The sequence below is a fragment of the Taudactylus pleione genome, unplaced genomic scaffold, assembly GCF_031769625.1.
Source record: "Taudactylus pleione unplaced genomic scaffold, aTauple2 ptg000007l, whole genome shotgun sequence".
NCBI lineage: Eukaryota > Metazoa > Chordata > Amphibia > Anura > Myobatrachidae > Taudactylus > Taudactylus pleione.
In genome coordinates, this window is record NW_028284410.1 from 18676386 (window position 1) to 18696764 (window position 20379).

The 20379-nt window shown below is 40.0% G+C and overlaps 1 protein-coding gene across 4 annotated transcripts in view; it reads left to right on the top strand.

Annotated features, from left to right (window-relative positions):
• The window catches only part of LOC148542938 (protein NYNRIN-like), a 487471-nt gene that overhangs the window by 4962 nt on the left and 462130 nt on the right, over positions 1-20379 (top strand). The window contains exons 2-3 of one of the 4 annotated variants that reach the window (XM_088462300.1): positions 18809-18857; positions 20059-20095. The exons of the other annotated variants lie outside the window; for them this stretch is intronic. Coding sequence (XP_088318426.1) covers positions 18846-18857; positions 20059-20095 — 49 coding nt within the window. The 5' untranslated portion in view covers positions 18809-18845. The remainder of the gene's footprint in view (positions 1-18808; positions 18858-20058; positions 20096-20379) is intronic. 4 annotated transcript variants of the gene reach the window in all.

Below are 20379 nucleotides of genomic sequence, written 5' to 3' on the forward strand. Positions count from 1 at the left end.
GGCGACGGGATTCTGACTGTCAGGGTTGCCGCTGTTGGTGTATTGACCGCCGGAGTCCCAACCGACAGAATCCCGTACCCAACACCTCTAAGGTAGTGGTCAAACATCTGCTGCAGAGAGAGTCAACTTACACTTCAAAAAGTAGGCCCATATTATTTAACCTGTATATTAAAGAGCTGAAACAAATCACTGCTCTGCACCAATGTACATACAATATACATAATTGGAGTTTTAGTTTGCTATAAAAACCCTGTATTTAATTCAACACAGTTTTATTAATTTCCTGTACATTTTCATGTACACTGTTTGGATTAGATATGTACAGTCTCTTTTATTTTACTCTGTCAAAAATTAGGATATTATTTTCATATATGAAGTTGCAATTTGATTTAGATAGCACTTCAGAGGCGGCACATGTATATCATTCTGGCAGCCATGAACTGGGGCATGCAAGTGCAGTAATGTGTAAAGGCTACAAGTACTGTATAATTACAACAAGGCTGAATAGTCAGCTCTGCATTGTACGCAGGTAGACACAAAGAGATCATTATGCTCCTTTGACCAGCTGCTACATGAATGAGTCTAGAACAGCTTTAGTCAGGTGAAGCCCTTGTACTGGAGTAGACATTATTCATAAAACTGCCCATACTGCACACACAGATATGATGATTGTACTGTAGTTGAGATTAATTGTGCAGCATGTGGTACTAGATAAAATGGAAAATCGGTTTCATGAGGTGATCCTCAGAAATAAACATGTTTTTCCTGATTCTGTTATATATGTTTATAGCAAAACACAACCTAAATTTTATAATTCACGAGTGATGAGTATGATAAATGGTGCTCTAGCCAATCAGCTCCCAATTGTCATTTCTCAAACAGATGACAGGAGCTGATTGGCTGGAGCACCATTATTATATGTAACGAGTTTTATCACTCGTTAGGAATTATAAAACACGTTGATAAATGGGGCCCTATATATGGCTTATCCAGCACAGAAGAGAGTGAGGAGAACAACTAAAACTCACTGGGTTTAACTTTTAAAGGATAAATGTAAAAGGAGACTTGCTGCTCAAAGTAATTTCATAGCTTGGATACATTATGAAAATAACAGAACTGCTCCATATCAACACACATACCACATCTATAGCAACCTGACATGGATGCCTAATAGTATTTTTAGGGCCTAATTCAGATATGTACGTAAATTCAATATTTACGTACATCTCCGATGTTTGCAGATCTGCGAATGTGCAGGAGCCGTACTGCACATGTGCAGATCTTTTTCTGTGATGATGCTTGCAGTGCCCCAAAAGCCGCAGCATGATTGACATGCTGCTGACATTTGGGGGTGGCGACAAGCAGTGTTCCAGGAAATGTTGGTGCGTTGATCTCATTTTCTGGGTTTGTCGAGGCCAGAAGCTGTGTCCTTGGATGCAGCTTCAATGGCCCCTGCAGCATGATTCACCAGACATACTAAGCAACCTGAGGGTCACTCAAGTCCGATGTTCACACAGTTGATCCAATGCTGTATCTTTGGATGCAGCCATTGGATAACAAAAGCCTGCAATTGCATTTTACTTAAGATGTCTCCTATTTTAGCACAGCCACAGCGTAAAGAGATGTAATGGCTGTGTATGTCTGTCCATCTCTGAATCAGGCCCTTAGACGCTTCCAGAATGAGTTGTGGCCTTTTTGGACTCCCTATGCTGCAAACTGCTTAGGGACTGTGGGGCTCATTCAGAGTTGCATGATGTCTAGAACTGCTCATACTTCCTGGCTGAGCATACACAACTTTAAGCAACTAGGAGCAATTGAGTCAAATTCAGTGGCGTTATTGGGGTCAGTGACACCTAGTGCACCAAGTAGCCCCTGTGGTGGCCTTGCGGTGAAGGGTGTGGCTTCACGGCACACCCTCAGTTTTATCACTCTGGAGGCATGCACAGCACTTCCGAAGATGCCAGGCTGCCCCCAGAGACTCTCCCCATACTGCCAGCTTTTCCTCATTGACTGAGAGCCAGGTGTTGGACAATAAAATCACAGTATATAGAAAAGGGGGCCCTAGACTGCACACTCTGAATATATATAATGGGAGGATTTCAACCCCAGTATGTTAGGGACCTACCCTCAGAGGTTACCTGGGCGTTTTGGGTAGGCTCATAACCATGGCCATGATTATGCTAAAACCTCTTTTTGCAAAATTCTATTGCATAATGTATTATATATAATTAATATTAGTATAGAATTAGTAATGTTGGAGTTGTGCACCTGTACATTTTTTTCTTGTGTTTGCAATAAAATCACAGTGTCACCCCTGTCTGTCTGCCCCTCCCTTTTAGAATGTAACTTCTCATGAGCAGGGCACTCTTTCCTCATGTGCTTCTCCTTCCCTTACTCGTACTATTATCTACTCCTAAAGGTGCATACACACGTAACGATTATTTGAACGATTTAACTATAATGACATCGTTATCGTTCAATCGTTGAAAAAATCGTTCAGTTTCTGAGTTAAAACAATGAACGATTATCATTCATGCGCGTTCACGTTTGTAGTTTGTAGTTTGTACTTCAGTCAGACTGACCAACTCAACGATTTCAGTAAGGGACTATGCAAAAATCGTTTGTAGTTCAAAAAAATCGTTCATTACATTTAGTAAATGAACGATTTTAGTAAACGATTTTCATTCATTTTTTCAAGAGAAAAATGAAAGAAAATCGTTTACTAAAATCGTTAATTTACTAAATCGTTGTGTGTGTATGCAGCTTAACTCTCCACAAGGGCACTTAACACTTAGGCCCTCATTCAGAGCCGTACGCTCTGAGCAGAGCGCACGCTCTGAATGAGGGCCAGGCTCCATGAAAATGGAGCGTCCTCCTGGATGCTCGTATAGCTGTGGGTCACCACCCACAGGCTATACGAGCGTGCATTTTGATGGCCGCGATGGTCGTGACCATCGTGACCATCGAAATTGCGAGCCGGAGTCTGCGGTTGAGGTTTTCAACCGCAAGCTCCGGAGTGATTTTGGCTCTATCAGAACCAAAATCACTCCCACTGACATCACTAGTGATGTCAGTGGGCCGGCTTTTGACGGGAGGCGTTCCCGTGGGAACGCCCCCGTCAGGGAGGCACTCCCCCGGAACGCCTACCAAAGGGGGCGTGCTGTCAATCAACATTGACAGCACGCCCCCTTTGATCGGACACAACAAGCGAAGGACTTCCCTTCGCTCGTCGCGTCTGGCGCATGCGCACGACGGAGCTCCCTCCGTCATGCGCATGCTCAGTCCATAACATCGACCCACTTGCGAGCGGACAGCCGCTCGCGAGTGGGTCTGAATCAGGCCCTTAGTTGCTTACACCCTGCTGCTTGTTGAGTGTTATGATCACTAAAGCAGCAATGTTTATAAACCATGTCCTTGTCCTGCATTGTTTCTTACTGTAATTCACTGTTTTCTTGTTTGCTCACTTGTTCATGTACTTTGTAAGGCGCTGCGGAACCCTTGTGGCGCCATATATATAGGATAAGAATAACAATTCTGATGTGTCAGAACTGCACTGCACACGTGCAATGGATGAATTACTATCGCACTCACTGTGAGGATTCACTCACAATTGACTGACAGGAAGAGACTGTTTTGTGAATAGTTACTTGGAGTTTCGGCCAAAACATGGGGGCGTGTTGGAGCCATTTCCTGGGTGTGTACTAGCCAGCGTTTGCGATCGTGTACGCAGAGAACAAAGCTCCAGCGTGCCCATTCTGAGTGACCATAGACTCACTTGAGGAATTGCTGTTTTCAGGATTTGCATCCAATGCATTTGCATTTGCATTAGCGCACAACTCTGAATCAGGCCCTCTGTTGGGGATGTAGTCTGGAAGCCAACGGTCTGAATGCCGACCGCCGGCTTCCAGACTCTCTAATCCCGGTGTGGTACTAATGACAGGCGTCATTAATCATACGCCGGTATACTGAATGAAGGTAAGCCGGGCGCCGGGAGCGGACAGCTGCGGGGGGGAGGGTTAGGTTTAGGGCTCGTGGGGGGACTTAGGGTTAGGCATCCCCCTGGGAGGGTTAGGTTGAGGCTAGGGGAAGTGGGGGTTAGAGTTAGGCACCCCCGGGGGGGGAAGGTTAGGGTTAGGCACCCTCCCGGGGGACTTAGGTTTAGGCAGCGGGGAACTGGGGTTAGGTTTAGGCACTTAAAGGGGGGATTAGGATTAGGCACTTGGGGGGGAGGTTAGGCACCCCTAAGGAAGGGTTAGGGATCTTCACCCTTGCCGGGCTGCTGCTGTCAGTAATACCTACTACACCCCTCTGTTGTTACCATAATAACTTTTCTTATCTACTATGTTCGTATGTGGTTGGTATGTTATACTTAACCAATCATCACATCTGGTTGAGATTTGCTTGTGATGACATCAGGGCTTTCCATTTACACACTGTACAGTATATAGGAATGTACTATAACAGGAAAGGATTCCTGTGATTTTATATTGTGTTTATTTATGAGGCATAAATAAAACTTTACATTTGACTGTCTATAACAAACTTCCTTTCCTCCTCCCTCGACCACTCTAATCTGACTTCCATTTCTTTCAATCAACAGTTACTGTCCTCTCCAAAGTTACCAATGATTTCTCTCTCCTCTATTAATCACTCCCATGTCTTCCCTCTCCTCTGTGTAGATATCTCTCTCCTATGCCGCTCAATACATATGGAGCACAATCCCAGGTCCTATCAGACACCACCAGCATCTAATATTTAAAATGTACCAGTGTTTTAGTTAACTCCACTCTCACCATCTGAGCGTCCCTACACTCATATTCTCAGACTGTGTCCCCTTCTTGTCTCTGCCTTACCCCTCGCCTCCTCCTGTTTTGTCTAGCCTACCTCAACCATCTGTATGTCATTCTACATTTGCCTCCTGCAAGGTCTGTATGACAACTGTTATTTACCTTGCCAAATACACAATACAGTATGTACATAGTCATCTGCCCAATGCTTTGCCTATTGCCTCAACCATTTTCCCTCTGTACGTTTCTGTGGTTTTTGAAACTCTTAATCAATAAATTATAATAAAAAAATGTGGCCTCAGCTGCTGTATTCCCTGTTTGAAATTATTGGTGGTGGATCCCTCGGACAGGCACTGATTTGCTATATTGTGTGGTCTCCATTAGCTGTACTGTACTATTCCTTAACCAACAATAAGAAAAGATTTAGTTTAAAATACAAATAAATATATCCTTTCATAACAGCAGGTACACTTCAAATAAAAGTTTAAAGCATAATAATTATGGTTATATGTGCTAGCTTATTAGAGTAGTCACACTTTAATTTCATTATGTTTTAAAGTCATTACTTAATATTAATTACATTTACTGTACTAACCAGACTGTTGCTATATAACTATTGTTTATTTTATTACTTAATCTGTGGGCTGCTCTGTGTATTGAGCCATTAATTCTCAACCGCAAAGCTTTGACTTCTTGACTAAACATGTTCATCTATTGTTGGGCTGTGCTTCAAAGGTACTCTATAATTTTCTTACACTGTATTTTGTACAAGTTATTTTTTCTATTCTACAACTACCAAATAATAAATTTAGGAGACTCTTTATATATTCACTTTATGCTGTTTATTGTGTCCGTTCCCTCTCTGACAGATTTCTGTTTTTGTTCACATGAAGTAAATTATGAGTACTTTATTAGTAAATTATGGAGGAGGTTATTCACCCCTGTGACCATATAAAGATAGCTTTGCACTTTTATACAGGACTTAGATTTCCAAGTTGTCTTATAGGAGCTGATTCTGGTCACATAGATCTCTCTTCATGGAGGCAAATGGCAAGTGTTTGCATACAGAGCATGTACAGTAATGGCTTTACACATTCCTGTGTATGCTCATCCTATTCAGAGTCAGACGCAAATTGTCCGAATCTGTATGGGGCTGGTGCAAGTGCCAATACTAATGATGATGGTTGCGGCTGCTGGCATGAAATCAATAGGTGGCACGAGTTTACGCTTGCATGTACACAATCCCTGCCATTAGATGAATGGATTCTGGTATTAGCATAAGGTAGCAGCTGCAACTACAGCCACATTGCGTACGACTCAGTATAAGCCCCATAATGTCTATACTAATTTGCAGAAGGCAGATATTCCTGTACTATATAGGGGTCACTAGTGAACGCTAAATGTCATTCCATCAAAACTCCCTCATTATGTGAAGACTATTTATATACAGTCAGGTGCATAAATATTGGGACATTGACAGAATTTTCATATTTTGGCCTCTATTCACCACCACAATGGCTTTGAAATGAAACAAACAAGATGTGATTTAACTGCAGACTTTCAGATTTAATTTGAGGGTACTTACATCCAAATAAGGTGAACGGTGTAGGAATTACAACAGTTTCTATATATGCCTCCCACTTTTTAAGGGGTCAAAAGTAATGGTACTATCAACTCAAAAGCTATTTCATGGACAGGTGTGGGCTATTCCCTCGTTATTTCATTATCAATTAAGCAGGTAAAAGGTCTGGAGTTGTTTATAGGTGTGACATTTGCATTTGGAATCAGTTGCTGTCAACTCTCAATATGAGATTAAAAGAGCTGGTACTCTCAATATGAGATTAAAAGAGCTAGTGAAGCAAGCCATCATTAGGCTGAAAAATCAAAACAAACCCATCAGAGAGATAGCAAAAACATTAGGTGTGGCCAAATCAACTGTTTGGAACATTCTTAAAAAGAAAGAACGCATCAGAGAGCTCAGCAACACCAAAAGACCCGGAAGACCACGGAAAACAACTGTGGTGGATGACAGAAGAATTAGTTCCCTGGTGAAGAAAAACCCCATCACAACAGTTGGCCAAATCAAGAACACTTTCCAGGAGGTTGGTGTATATGTGTCAAAGTCAACAATCAAGAGAAGACTTCACAAGAGTGAATATAGAGGGTTCACCACAAGATGTAAACCATTGGTGAGCCACAAAAACAGGAAGACCAGATTAGAGTTTGCCAAACAACATCTAAAAAAGCCATTACAGTTCTGGAACAACATCCTATGGACAGATGAGACAAAGATCAACTTGTACCAGAGTGATGGGAAGAGAAGAGTATGGAGAAGGAAAGGAACTGCTCATGATCCAAAACATACCACCTCATCAATGAAGCATGGTGGTGGTAGTGTCATGGCGTGGGCATGTTTGGCTGCCAATGGAACTGGTTCCCTTGTATTTATTGATGATGTGACTGCTGACAAAAGCAGCAGAATGAATTCTGAAGTGTTTCGGGCAATATTATATACTCATATTCAGTCAATTGCTTCAGAACTCATTGGACGGCGCTTCACAGTGCAGATGGACAATGACCCGAAGCATACTGCAAAAGCAACCAAAGAGTTTTTTAAGGCTAAAAAGTGGAATGTTATGCAACGGCCAAATCAATCCCCTGACCTGAATCCGATTGAGCATGCATTTCACTTGATAAAGACAAAACTGAAGGGAAAATGCCCCAAGAATAAGCAGGAACTGAAGACATTTGCAGTAGAGGCTTGGCAGAGCATCACCAGGGATGAAACCCAGCGTCTGGTGATGTCTATGCGTTCCAAACTTCAGGCTGTAATTGCCAGCAAAGGATTTGCAACATAGTATTAAAAAGTGAAAGTTAGATTTAGGATTGTTTAGTTTGTCCCATTACTTTTGGCCCCTTAAAAAGTGGGAGGCACATATAGAAACCGTTGTAATTTCTACACCGTTCACCTGATTTGGATGTAATTACCCTCAAATTAATCTGAAAGTCTGCAGTTAAAGCACATCTTGTTTGTTTCATTTCAAAGCCATTGTGGTGGTGAATAGAGGCCAAAATATGAAAATTCTGTCAATGTCCCAATATTTATGCACCTTACTGTATAGGAGAAAATACATATTTTAGCATCACTTGTGTACTAGTGTGAGGGCCTGATTCAGAGATTTACATATGGCAATATTTACGCAGATCGAGCAATTGTTAGCCATTGTGCATGCGTGAAAGCCTGAGTGTGCACGCACAGCGATTGATTTGCGATTACGCTCGCGCAGAGGATTCACTCTCGGGTAGTCAGCGTTTGGGGGAATTAACGGGGAATGGCTAAGCAAACACAGACATGTCTGACCGTTTAAACTCTATTACATGGCCATGCATAAATTATTAGCCATTGTAATCTCATTCGCAGCATTCTCAGGAGACACGCTGTGTTTGGGACAGGTCAGACCTCACTCAGAAACTGCGTGGCTGCTGATGGTACCAATGTTTAAATTGTTGCATGTTGTCGTTTGGCTAAGCTTTGGAGACATTAGCATATTTCCGCTAATGCGATCTATAGGAGATCGCAGTTGTGATTGCATTAGCGTCAATCCCGGAATCAGGCCCTATAAGTAGAATTGTGACATACTACAAAGGCACAAATCAGTAACAAAGTGTGAGAGTGAATGTGGTAAAGCATTATAAAGATCCATGCACTATGCCTATTTAACACTATAATACCATGGCTCAGATAACACCATTAATGCTGACACAATGGAAAACATTGACTAGAAATAATAACTTTTTGAGAGTACATGATGAATGTCAGTCATAACAAATGACTAATGAGCGGAGAGTTTACCAACTAATTCAGGGCATAGGAAGCATGGAATATCTTAAGACACTTGTAGGGTGGAACACATGAAAACAATCCCTGCTAGTGACAGATGCATTTGTATAGGCTGATTTGTGGGCAGCTGTGACTTCTCCCTCTCTTTTAATAAAATGCTAGTATTTTCCTTGAGATATATGATGCCAACTGGCAAACGCCTATGTGCTAACTCCCACACCCTGCAGGGTAATGACAACAGGTATCAAGTGTAGGCGCTACCTGGCAGGCTTCTTGATGCTGACTCGTTTCTTCTGAAGGGCAACTCTTCTGTCACCTGCAACATGAATTCTATTTATATAAACTCGCTCACTGTGCATTTATGTACAAGATCTGTACTAGAAAGTATTGTTAAAGGCAAATATTCCTACTGTAATATTTCTGCTCAATGCTGCCTGCTTTCATTCACATTAAAATTCCGTTATCTGACAACTTATACGTATGTTTAAAATACAGTACATGTTGCTGTCTGGGACACATAAGCTGGGTACACATTTAATGATGTGTACCCAGCCGACAGCGCAGCAGCGGGGGCCATGCTCCATTTGGCAGCATGGCCCTCGCTGATGATGTCGCTGATGATGCGTGGGTGCATCGTCAGTGACATTGAGGATACATACTAGATGATGTTGCCGACATTTTGTCCGATCCTGCTGGATCTGACGACATATCATCAGCACAATCGATAGTAGTGCTACTTTAAGGTATCTCAGCTCCAGTGCAAAATATGTCAAGCTTTCCTTTCTTAGCACCTGTACAGTTACAGTGCAGCATAGTGTAGAACGGAATGGCATATGGTATCACAGGGAATCAGTATGAATCGGCAGATGAAATACCAACGCCAGAAGGCCGGCAGCTGAAAATCCCGACTACAGTAAGTAAGAAATGGGTGGGATGCATGATGCATCACATTTTGAAAGCGATGCATCCTGCCACTCATCACAAGCATAGAAGGATGAGAGCTGTCCTTTGGCATAGAAGGATTTCCGGGTTTGAACCTTATTTGCAATGTGCATGCATAATTTTTAGGAGGGTTCACCACAAAATATGCAATGATGCATCCCACCCCATGTACTTATAAAAAGCAAATGGGCAAATGTACAGAAACCCATGGCATTCAATTATATTTGATTAAACTCATTTTTATTCATTAGACAAAGCCAAACTAAGGGACCTATTCATCATCACTTAATTTTCAGTAAAGAAGGTGAAAAAAATGAACATTTTCATCTGCAATTGTAAAAATTAAGTGTTCGGGCCATTCATCAAGAAGGTAAAGCAGGAGATATCACAGATAGGTTGTGACTGAGACCTTTGCTTGTCCATATAAACACTAATGTTGCACTTCTGCAGTACCAGTGATTCACTGATGAGTTTGAACAGAAATGAACTTGATCAAAGAAATTAGCTGACTGTATTCTGTAGTTTTTGTGCATGGGTGGGTATGATATGTCGACAGATGTCTGCAGCGACTCTAGCTGCGTCTTCCGGGTCCTGGCGGTCATATGACTGTGACTTTTGGGTGAGGCCTCCGATCCTCCGGTGTTCGGGTGAGCATTTTTCTCCTAACCCTAATCCCAAACCCAACCTCTAGTGTCTAACCCTAACCCCTCCCCTGCAACCTAACCCTAACCTTCCAACCCGCAGCCTAATCCTAATGTCCAAAATCTAAAATACCAATGCGATACCCAGGTGGCTTGTGGAATGGAGTGAGTATAGAGCATACAGAGTGGAGGTACCTTTATGTAGGAGTGTCCTCTCCAGGAAATATTTTGCTGCTGTACCCTGCCCAGGCAGGGAGGCAAGGTTTCCCCCCAGGTTCACAGATATGATGCAAAACAATAACATGTTTATTCTGTGATCTGGTATAAAGCCTAAACTAATCATGTTATAAATAATCAAAGTTATATTGTACATTTACTGTACAATATAATCCAATCGATAATGGGCTTGTATGAAACACTTTTGTTCTATAGTATTGAACTGCAAGTTTTATCAAATGTCTTCAAGGATTACAGCTCACACTATACTGTATCATTTACATTGCATTGAAATCCTACAAATAAATTGTAAATGAGCAATTCAGTACTTATGCAAGAAATAGTCTCTTCCTATAAAGCATTAGAATACTCGTTGTGGCCAGTTGGCGCACAGTAAACATTGGCTAGAATAAGAGTAAGAATAAAGCTTAAAGTCCTGCACAGTAACAAGCACAGTTGCAGCACTGTCTTAAATAATGGAGCAAGGAGGATACAGTATTTGGTATAGGGTTCCCACAGTATGGTAGCAACAGCAGGTACTGTACAAATGGAGTTGCAGGGAAGTGATGAACAGCAGAAGTTTGGAGGGGACCGCCGGACGCATGTGTCATCTACACAAGATGTTAGAGGGGCAGATGGAGTGAACAAATTCACATGGAAAGGGGTGTAAAGAGAGAAAAGCAAAAGGCTGACAACAGATCCTTGTGGTATTCCAACAGCTAGAGGAAGGGGTAAGGAACATAAGTCAGAAGTAGAGGCACTGAAGTAGTGACCAGAGAGGTAGGATGTGGACCTGGAGAGAACGGTGCTGCAAAGCTAAGGTAGTGAAAGGTGCCAAGCAGAAGACAGAGGAAAAGATGGCAGAGATGTTGTGGAGTATGAGTAGGGAGAAAGTACCCTGTAATTTAGACAAGAGTAGATTGTTTGTCACTTCAGTAGGGGAAGATTTGGATGACTGTAGAGGACAAAACAATGATAGCAGTGGGTGGAGGAGAGGTAGTGGAGAGAAAGTGGATCGGGCACAAATTTCGGACAAAGTATAAGTTGCATATACTGTAGTAATATAAAATATCCATCAGACTACAGAAAATTAGGACAGCAGTGTGTGACATTATAATATTGTATTATAACATTTTTACTTTTTCACACAAAAAAAATCATGTTTGTTATTCTTTTATATGTTGTTTTAGTTGATGATATTGTTTATGGTACATTTAAGGAAATGTCAGTTTATTTTTTATTTTATTTTCCGCAAAATGTACATTGTGACATAGGTGTGAATTGTTGGATGCTATTTTACCATCTCTGATGGAAAACTATTCAACGAATCTGCCACCTCTTTAGAACTGTATTCCAGTGATTGCCACTTAACCCACAACTCTTCAGATTAGCCTCAGGGCAGGAACTTTTCTCTCACACTTTTCACTCTTTGAAATGTGCTTGTTACTATGTATGCTTTGTTTAATCGCCTAATGAATGCAACATTTCTATAATATTCCACCATCCCCTTCTCTCCTCTAATGCATTTCAGACATCCAAATTAGGATCTGCCTTCACTCGACATGTTCTATTACGCTCCTTCATCTTCCCTCTGACTTCTGAGAGTGCCCCCATATAATTGGCGCAATTATCACATTGATTAATTCCTCTGCCTGACTTCAGCATTTGCATAGGTTGATCTCATAGCATCCAAATGATGCCAAAATGAGATCAGGTCAGACTTATGCAAGATGTTCATGTTAATTCTACAATAATAAATATAATAAATATACAGCTATATATACAATCCCATATATACTGTAGTATGGGTTTTGCTCACTGGGGTGGTTATTGGTAAGGTTTACACAGACCTTTATATTCATATAGACTCATTTGGTCACAGTTTCTTTTCACAGCAGTTAATCTGCCTTTATTAAACAATAGCAAAGTCTTTCATGTAGTGTTTTCAATAAACAGTAACCTGTCTGTCACTTAAAGGTTGCTTCTTACAACAGGTAATTCATGAAATAAACTCCCTGAGTTCAGTCATTATTACTGTAGATTCCCTACCTAGCACCTAGGTCCAAGATAACCAAGAAAACATAGCAATGTAGTAGTTACATAGTATACACAAAAGCTTCTGCTGACAATACTTTGGCTGACTAGTGCATGCCACACACTGATGACAATCCATCATCTGGGTTGAAGGGGATGAGTGATTTGAATTATCACTGAGCGCCTCCATATACTGACTGATGTTTCAGCCCAATCTTAAGTACAGTGAAGGAAGTCGGCAGAATGACGGTGTGACAGTCCAAAACAAACATGTTAGAAAATGAAAACCAATGATCCCAACTATTTGTATACTGTTTTTCAGTGTTGAATGATTATTATACATGTACAATGATTAGTGTTCAGTGTATGGCCAGCTTTATAGTTACAATCCTACAAAGTAGAATGGAATAGTAGCGCTCGACTGGGCCAGAAAGGTCAGTACCTACGATTAAGGACACCTGTGCCGACAGTTAATGTTATGTATGTGTCAAAACTGCTTCAGAAGGCACCTAGACACAGTACATCTTTGCATTTTTATTTATACATGTTTGGGATTAAGACCTGTTTACTTACAACATATGCAAATTGGTACAGACAGATTTAGAATTTGGAGGAGGGTGTATCCTAGCTCAGATGTACTGTAAGGCTGGCAAGTATTTATGTGCTACGTGCAAAAACAGTGAGCGAGTTCCTTGCATTTAAAAAAAAATGAGCTTGCATTCCTTGGTTCGACAAGGTTCCAATATGAACCATTTACCTGGATACCTACAGTAACTGAGGTCCCAAGTGCTGCCAGTTGTAGAGTACCCAAAATCGTATTTTTTGTAGGTTTCTGACAAACAGACATAACTCACTTAGAAAAAAAGTAAAAAAAATGGTGCGCTGTTGACTCAGGTGCTGTCTAATATAGAGACTTGCTGCTGAGACCAGAGGGATACCTGCAATCTACCCTCAAAAGGAACAAAGATACATATAAGGTGTCCTTGCTAATCACTATATATAAGAACAGGCTTTGAAAATTTTAAATATTTGGTTTTATTAAGTACATATAAAAATGAAATGCAGCTCAACTCTAGGAACATATATAAACATATATAGACATTGCACTTTAAGTAAAGGAGGAAAATTGGTGCTTGCACTAGTTGTCTAAGCACATGCTGTTTTAAATATAACATAGAAAAAAAAGGTAGAAGCTATTGTCCTCTCTATGTAGCCTTGGTGGTAATCAGCATATAGTACCAATATCAACTGGAATGGTAACAATCTAAATAGATAGAGTCGCTCTAAAAGGGGCCTGATGAATGAATGTGACGGCTCCCTGTATGAACGGAGCCGTATAGGCGAAAAAACACTTGTGAAAAATAAGTAGTAAACAGAAGGTCTCCAGACCAGTATCACAGTCCAGTATCTTACCTGTCCCGTGGGCTCAGAGCTCCAAAATCACCCAGGGAACCATCTGCTTGTACGGCTCCCGGGCGGATCGAGATGGTAAGAATGGTATAGATCCCTGTGCCAGCGCCACTCCGGCGGCTAACTGTGGGACTAAGCGTAGCTCCGGTGACTCAAAGGCAAGGGAGTCATGCAGGAGATGAGCCGTCCGCATCTCAGCGGCTCCTGAATGGAGCGTAAGCAGTTATCACTGGGCGATACACCTCTGTATGAGGCCCCCCGTCCAGCGGAGGCAGTAGGTGGCGGAGGTAAGTGTCCGCACAGACAGGCTCAGCAATGTCCGTCAGTCTGTCTCCGCAACACTGATGTGTGAGCGGATTCTGATGGCACAAATAGCCAATGACGGTTCCACAGGTGGGGTACAGCGGTGGGATATGGTAGAAGAATTGAAAGGTGCTCTTTGGACTGTGGACTGTGTCCACCAGGACAGGTAAGGCACTGGACTGTGATACTGGTCTGGAGACCTTCCATTTAATACTTATTTTTCACAAGTGTTTTTTCTCCTATACGGCTCCGTTCATACAGGGAGCCGTCACACTCCATTCCTCAGGCCCCTTTTAGAGCGACTCTATCTATTTAGAGTGTTACCATTCCAGTTGATATTGGTACTATATGCTGATTACCACCAAGGCTACATAGAGAGGACAATACTTCTACCTTTTTTTCTATGTTACATTTAAAACAGCATGTGCTTAGACAACTAGTGGAAGCACCAATTTTCCTCTTTTACTTAATGTGCAATGTCTATATATATATATATTAGAGTTGAACTGCATTTAATTTTTATGTGTTTAATGAAACCAAATATTTCAAATTTTCACAGCCTATGTTTTATATACAGTGATTAGCGCAGACACCTTATTTGTATCTTCATAACTCACTTAGGTTGTATAGAATTCTATCACACTACCACATGCATCAGAATGTTCACAACTCTCCATGAAAGTTTGATAATGCTACTGATGTTGAATGTTTATGTTGCTTTTGTGCTATTTACGAGGATCTATATAATATACGGGAGGGGCAATTAATTTAATCTGCATTTGCCGCAAAGTTCGGCTTGTTCACATAACTGCCCTATATGGTAGCCTCAACTTCGCTACTTTTCCTGCACATCACTATGTTGCTGGCTGCCATGTCTGTACAGCACATAGCAGCCATTACGCTTAATTGAATCAACACCAGTGCCCTTGGACACAACACATATGGATCTATTATGGGCCTAACAACATAACAGTATAACCTTAACTACCAAGGGAGTTATTGCAGATGCTAAAGGTATAAGGCAATGATATTCACATAGTATATGCAACTACCCAGCATCAAAGTGTTCATTGAAACCTGTCAGATGTTGTCCAGTATGCAATATCTGTTTATCTAGAGTATATAATAAAATAGCATTTTATTTAGGACATGGTTCATCCTTTAGCTTTCATCAGAGAGAGGTTGACTGAAAGATACCCTGAATGTATAAAATAAATGAAAGCAGAAACCCCTGTAGTAAAATGATCATCTGGTCAAAGTGAAGAGTGGACACTCTGAGAGCTATGTAGAACATTATATTCCAGGAGACCAGCAGTGAGCCCTCTAACACATACACTGAAGTGGCAGACTAGAGAGCACTGCTGTTTTAATGTTTGCAGTGCAGACTGATGAGGAATATATATATTTTTTAGTAGGCACACATGCACTTGATTGGAATGTTTCATCAGTAAGATGTAATTGGTGCAAACAGGTAATTTGAAGATTACAAGCCTTATTCCACTATAACAGTGATTACTGATTGCTAATTATAGTGCTGATTTTAGGAGCCTGAAATCTTGACAGTCACATTAGCCATTTGATTTAATGCTACATACAGTAAATGTTTCTACTTCGAGCAAGATTTCAATGTGAGCTTGGGAACGAGACAGAGTTTGACTTCTGATCTTACCGAGGTAGCTTTTTATTTCTTAATTGCAAATCTGATTTAGACTTGATGCAGCTGGTAAATATATGTAGATGTGTTAAAAACAGAAAGCATACCTTGAACCAGGGACAGGAAACTACTTTCCAGCTGTTATTGTGGTACAACTTCCAGCAAGTTCTGCCTGCTAAGGGATAATAGAATGTTATATAACAAGATGCAAGACAATATGTAATCAATTACGTGATATATGAAATAAATAATATCCTAGGCACTAGTGATGTCCATTAAATTGTTACAAATATTTACTGTCAATAATTTATTTGTAAAGATATTGATTACATCAACAAGCCACAAAGTAAATAACATCTAAAACTATTTAAAGTTACAGTATGTGTGATACTATTGATGATAAAATACTGTTTGTAAATCATTTCATGTGAGCTTCAGAGAAGCTCTGAAAACACCTTTACACATGGGCATACTGTAACTATAGGAGCCCTTACAAACTTTTGCTATGTGGCGTTCAAATACCTAGTTATGCCCCTGCCTTCACAGGTGAGGCAGGTTTTGTTGCAACATGCAACAATTAGAAAGAATTCCATGACTCGTTCCCTTATATATATGTTGCAGCTGTGGCATTCAGTTAAGATATCCCACGTTAGGCATAATCACAATAGTTGTCTTAATTTGGGCTTCCGTTTTCAAGTATTGGCCCCCATACACCAGCTACGGATTGCTGCAATGCTGCGTTCCTGTGAGGCCAGGTTGGAGGATGGGTGAAATCCAACAACAAAATATGATCGTGATTTGCAAATTGGTGAAATTAGTGTAATTTCTCTGATTTTCAGAATGATCGCGGAACATCAATAACCATCGCAGGATCCGGCAATCCGTCACCTAGTGTAAGGGGCCTTTTGTTGTAAAGTATTATATACATTACTTATTGCATGAAAGGATACAGAATGTCAGATAATGTTAGAATCTGCTTTACATAATTATTTCTTACTTTACAGCAGTAACTCCATTGGAAACAAGAAAACCCAGAGAGTTACAACATGTTATGTCACCCCACATATCAGAAGTTTTTGTAATTGGAACCAACAAATAATCTTCCTAAGACATCTTAAATATTAAGATGCCTCAAAATACATTCACATGGTCACAGGCACAGGTTAGAATTGAAAAACACATCAAGATGTGCCCTTCCCATTTCAATTCTTAAGGATATGGCGCTGATCCAAGTATCTTATAAGGGAGGAGTATGCTTGTTTCCAGGTCAGTTCTCAGCTTGTTGTAGTGAATACCTAAAGCATTGCAACAAGGATAACAAGAGAGAGAAAACACTGGCCCGGGATGACCTCTGCAATGCAGCTTCTGTCCACAAAAAACATATAGTCCTAGAGTGATAATTGCTTATGTACTGCTAAAAATAGACATACATGTACTGAAGTGGAGACAAATAAAAAGTACATTTCTGTGTATTTGTGTACTATATCATTGTCAATTCAACAGACCTGCAACCAATGGCTGACAAGCTTACATAAAGTGACATTACAGTCTGTAATTAGTATTACCTATTTATTAATGATGTTGAGATGAGATTGGACAAATACAAGAACACAGAGTTTATTACTTCACAGACTGTCACCATTTTTGGCATTTCCGTATGTTTTATCTTGTGAGCCATTTATTTATTTTGCAATAATATTTGTGACCTTGCACTGGCCTGAACTGCTTATTATTAACAACATACAAACAAACAAAAGAAAAAAGAAATTAATTAGCATAAATCGTAAATATTTGCAAAACAGTTCACTGCTTGTATGACAGACACATCAAATTAGTGCTCACCAAATAGAATCTTGATAACCTTCTTTTCTATTTTTCGCTATTAAAAGTTGGCCTGTAACCCACACACAAAGAACAATGATATATCTGAGATATATTAAAAAAAAAAAAACATTTACAGTAATATACTGTATAAAAGACTCTTTAATAACACATTTAAGGGGACCAATTTTTTTTTCTTTTGCTATAATGCCGGAGTTAGGGAAATGCTGGTTACCAGACACAAAGAATAGAGAAGATATTACCAGGATGATGGTCAAATCTTGTGCAGATTAGTTATGGTGGCAGTACAGGCCATTTCATAGAGCTGATCATTTTGGGGATACATTATTTGAGTTACTCTTTTGCTTCGCTATTGCACGCTGTATGTGTAAATTATCATTTCATGGATCATTTAAAGCCAAATTCTGCTGGTAAATAGTACAAATTGCAGAAAAAGTTAGCAAATTCGGATCACCTCCAGGAGAGATAAATGCCAATAGCTGGAAAGTTCAGTAAGCTCCTTTGTAACAATAATAAGTAGTATTTCAACATGCATAGGCCCTTCTTTATTTAGACTGATTATTAGATCAATATATTGTGAACTCACATAAGCAGACATAATTACCTGACTAATGACCTTGAATACAGTTATCTATAGCATGGCTAGAAAATAGTAAATCATTGGGTGGTGGGGGGGGAGGGATAGTAACTCAAAATCAGTCTGTCAGTGTTTAAAAGTATCAAAATTCCTGAAATATTTAAAATGGTCAAGTCATTCCTTTGTAATATTATGTGCTATTAATATAATTTACAAATCAGGCTGGTCCTGCATAGAACTGCCCCTTTAAGTATAAACCTCACGCTGGTCTCCATTAGATACGCTCTACAAATCGTTTTAAATAATGATGCAATTATCTCTGATCCAAATCTCCAGGGTTTGTACTAACTCCCTTAATCATGTTAAAAAGGCTTCTTCACACCTCTCCATCTAACCCCTGGGGTGATTACGGCAATTTACCTGGTTTGGACAATCTAATAACTGTACAGGTGTCATTTTTACACTTTAACTTTGCAAGCTTGGGATGCTGGTGCACCTATTAGTAAAATATGCTAATATAAAGTAGTTCTTAATGCTAACCAGAAGGTTCTTTCGTTCCAGGAAAACCCTTAACTGCTTCACTCCTCAGAGACAGTTTATGAGTTGCCAGGTATGCAAAATTGTTTCCTCCAACAAACTTCTAAATATCAATGGAAGAGTTAGTGACTGGAGACTGGTCTATTTTTTTTTCATATCACAAGCAGTTATGTATTTTCTCCATTTCTATTTTAGCAGTGATGTTTTCTGTCAGAAACACCATTTGTATGTCCCACAAAAATATGTGTATAAGTAATGCAGTGTATTCTGAATAGGGGATTTTCACTATCAGAACTAGATTAAAGGCAATCCTATTAACCCTACCTTTCTTCTTTGCATTAGTTAATATATAGAACCTAAAATTCCCAGAGAGGGAATCAATCGGATCCCTCCCAGTGTACCCAGCGGTTCGCGTGTCATTCTGCACTCCCAGGTCATAAACTCAGAAGTCCTTCTATAACAAAAGACAGTTGTTAATCGCATTTCTAGGTATGTACCGACATTATTAATGCCAGTATGTATCCGATAAATGGCAGGATGTATCGCATCTGTCAAAGCCGGATTAGTGGCTGAGACGGAATCAGCGTAAAAATCCATGATGCGATGCTTAGTACATCCCGTCCTGTGAGTCTAAGCTCATCACCACACTACAGCACCAGAAACGGCTAGCGATAGCTAACATGTTCTGATAAATATGGCCCTCCTCACATCATGTTATGTTTCAGCATTGGCAATGATAAGCACTTACGTGCAGTGTTCCTAAAAAGGTAGCAGGCTGCCTTGGTTAAGTATACTGTACATTGAATTCATAAATATATTTATTAGTAATACTCAAATAGACATTACAAAAGTGTGATTCAGGTATGACAAGGGCAGGTTTGGTTGAGCAAAGTGTTGTTATTACTTGGCTAGTGGCACAAAAGTTGCATGCAGTTGTTTTGTCTCTGCTAGGGAAGTCAGTAGAATAGATATGAATGCATGTGTGTCAATATTGACATTTCACCTTCCCATCAGTTGTATCTCATTACATCTTGGCAAATTGTTCTGTAACACAGCACTATACTGATTTCAGTCATTTACTCAACACATTGAGTTTGACATAGTCTTGCAGGATGATGCTATGATGCTGTAACATTGGGTATGTCAGAATAGCTGTGACAACCGAGAACTAATAAACACAGAGAATTATTATAATGACAGCATGCCAATCAAGAAAATTTTAACAGGATTATTCAGTGTTTCAAAATTCATTTCCTTACATTTCTGTTCTGCAGCTTGCTGTTTGGAGTTCTGTTTATGTCCCCACAAGAGGTAAATTTGCTAGGATCAAAGTGTATTTGTTAATAGTTTATACAGTCTTCTGTAAGTAGAATGTGTGTGGTACCGCAGTACTCCCATAAAATTAGCTGTACAACTTAAAATAAAAAAAAACAAATTTCCTTCAAATACACATATTTTAACATAAGGGCATGGAGAAAGCATATTTATTATTTTATAGTATTTAATGGATCCATCTTACAAGTAGGTGTCGGTGTAGTTGTTAGCACTGTACAGTATTTTTACTAAAGTTCAACTACAAACATTAACTCATGGTA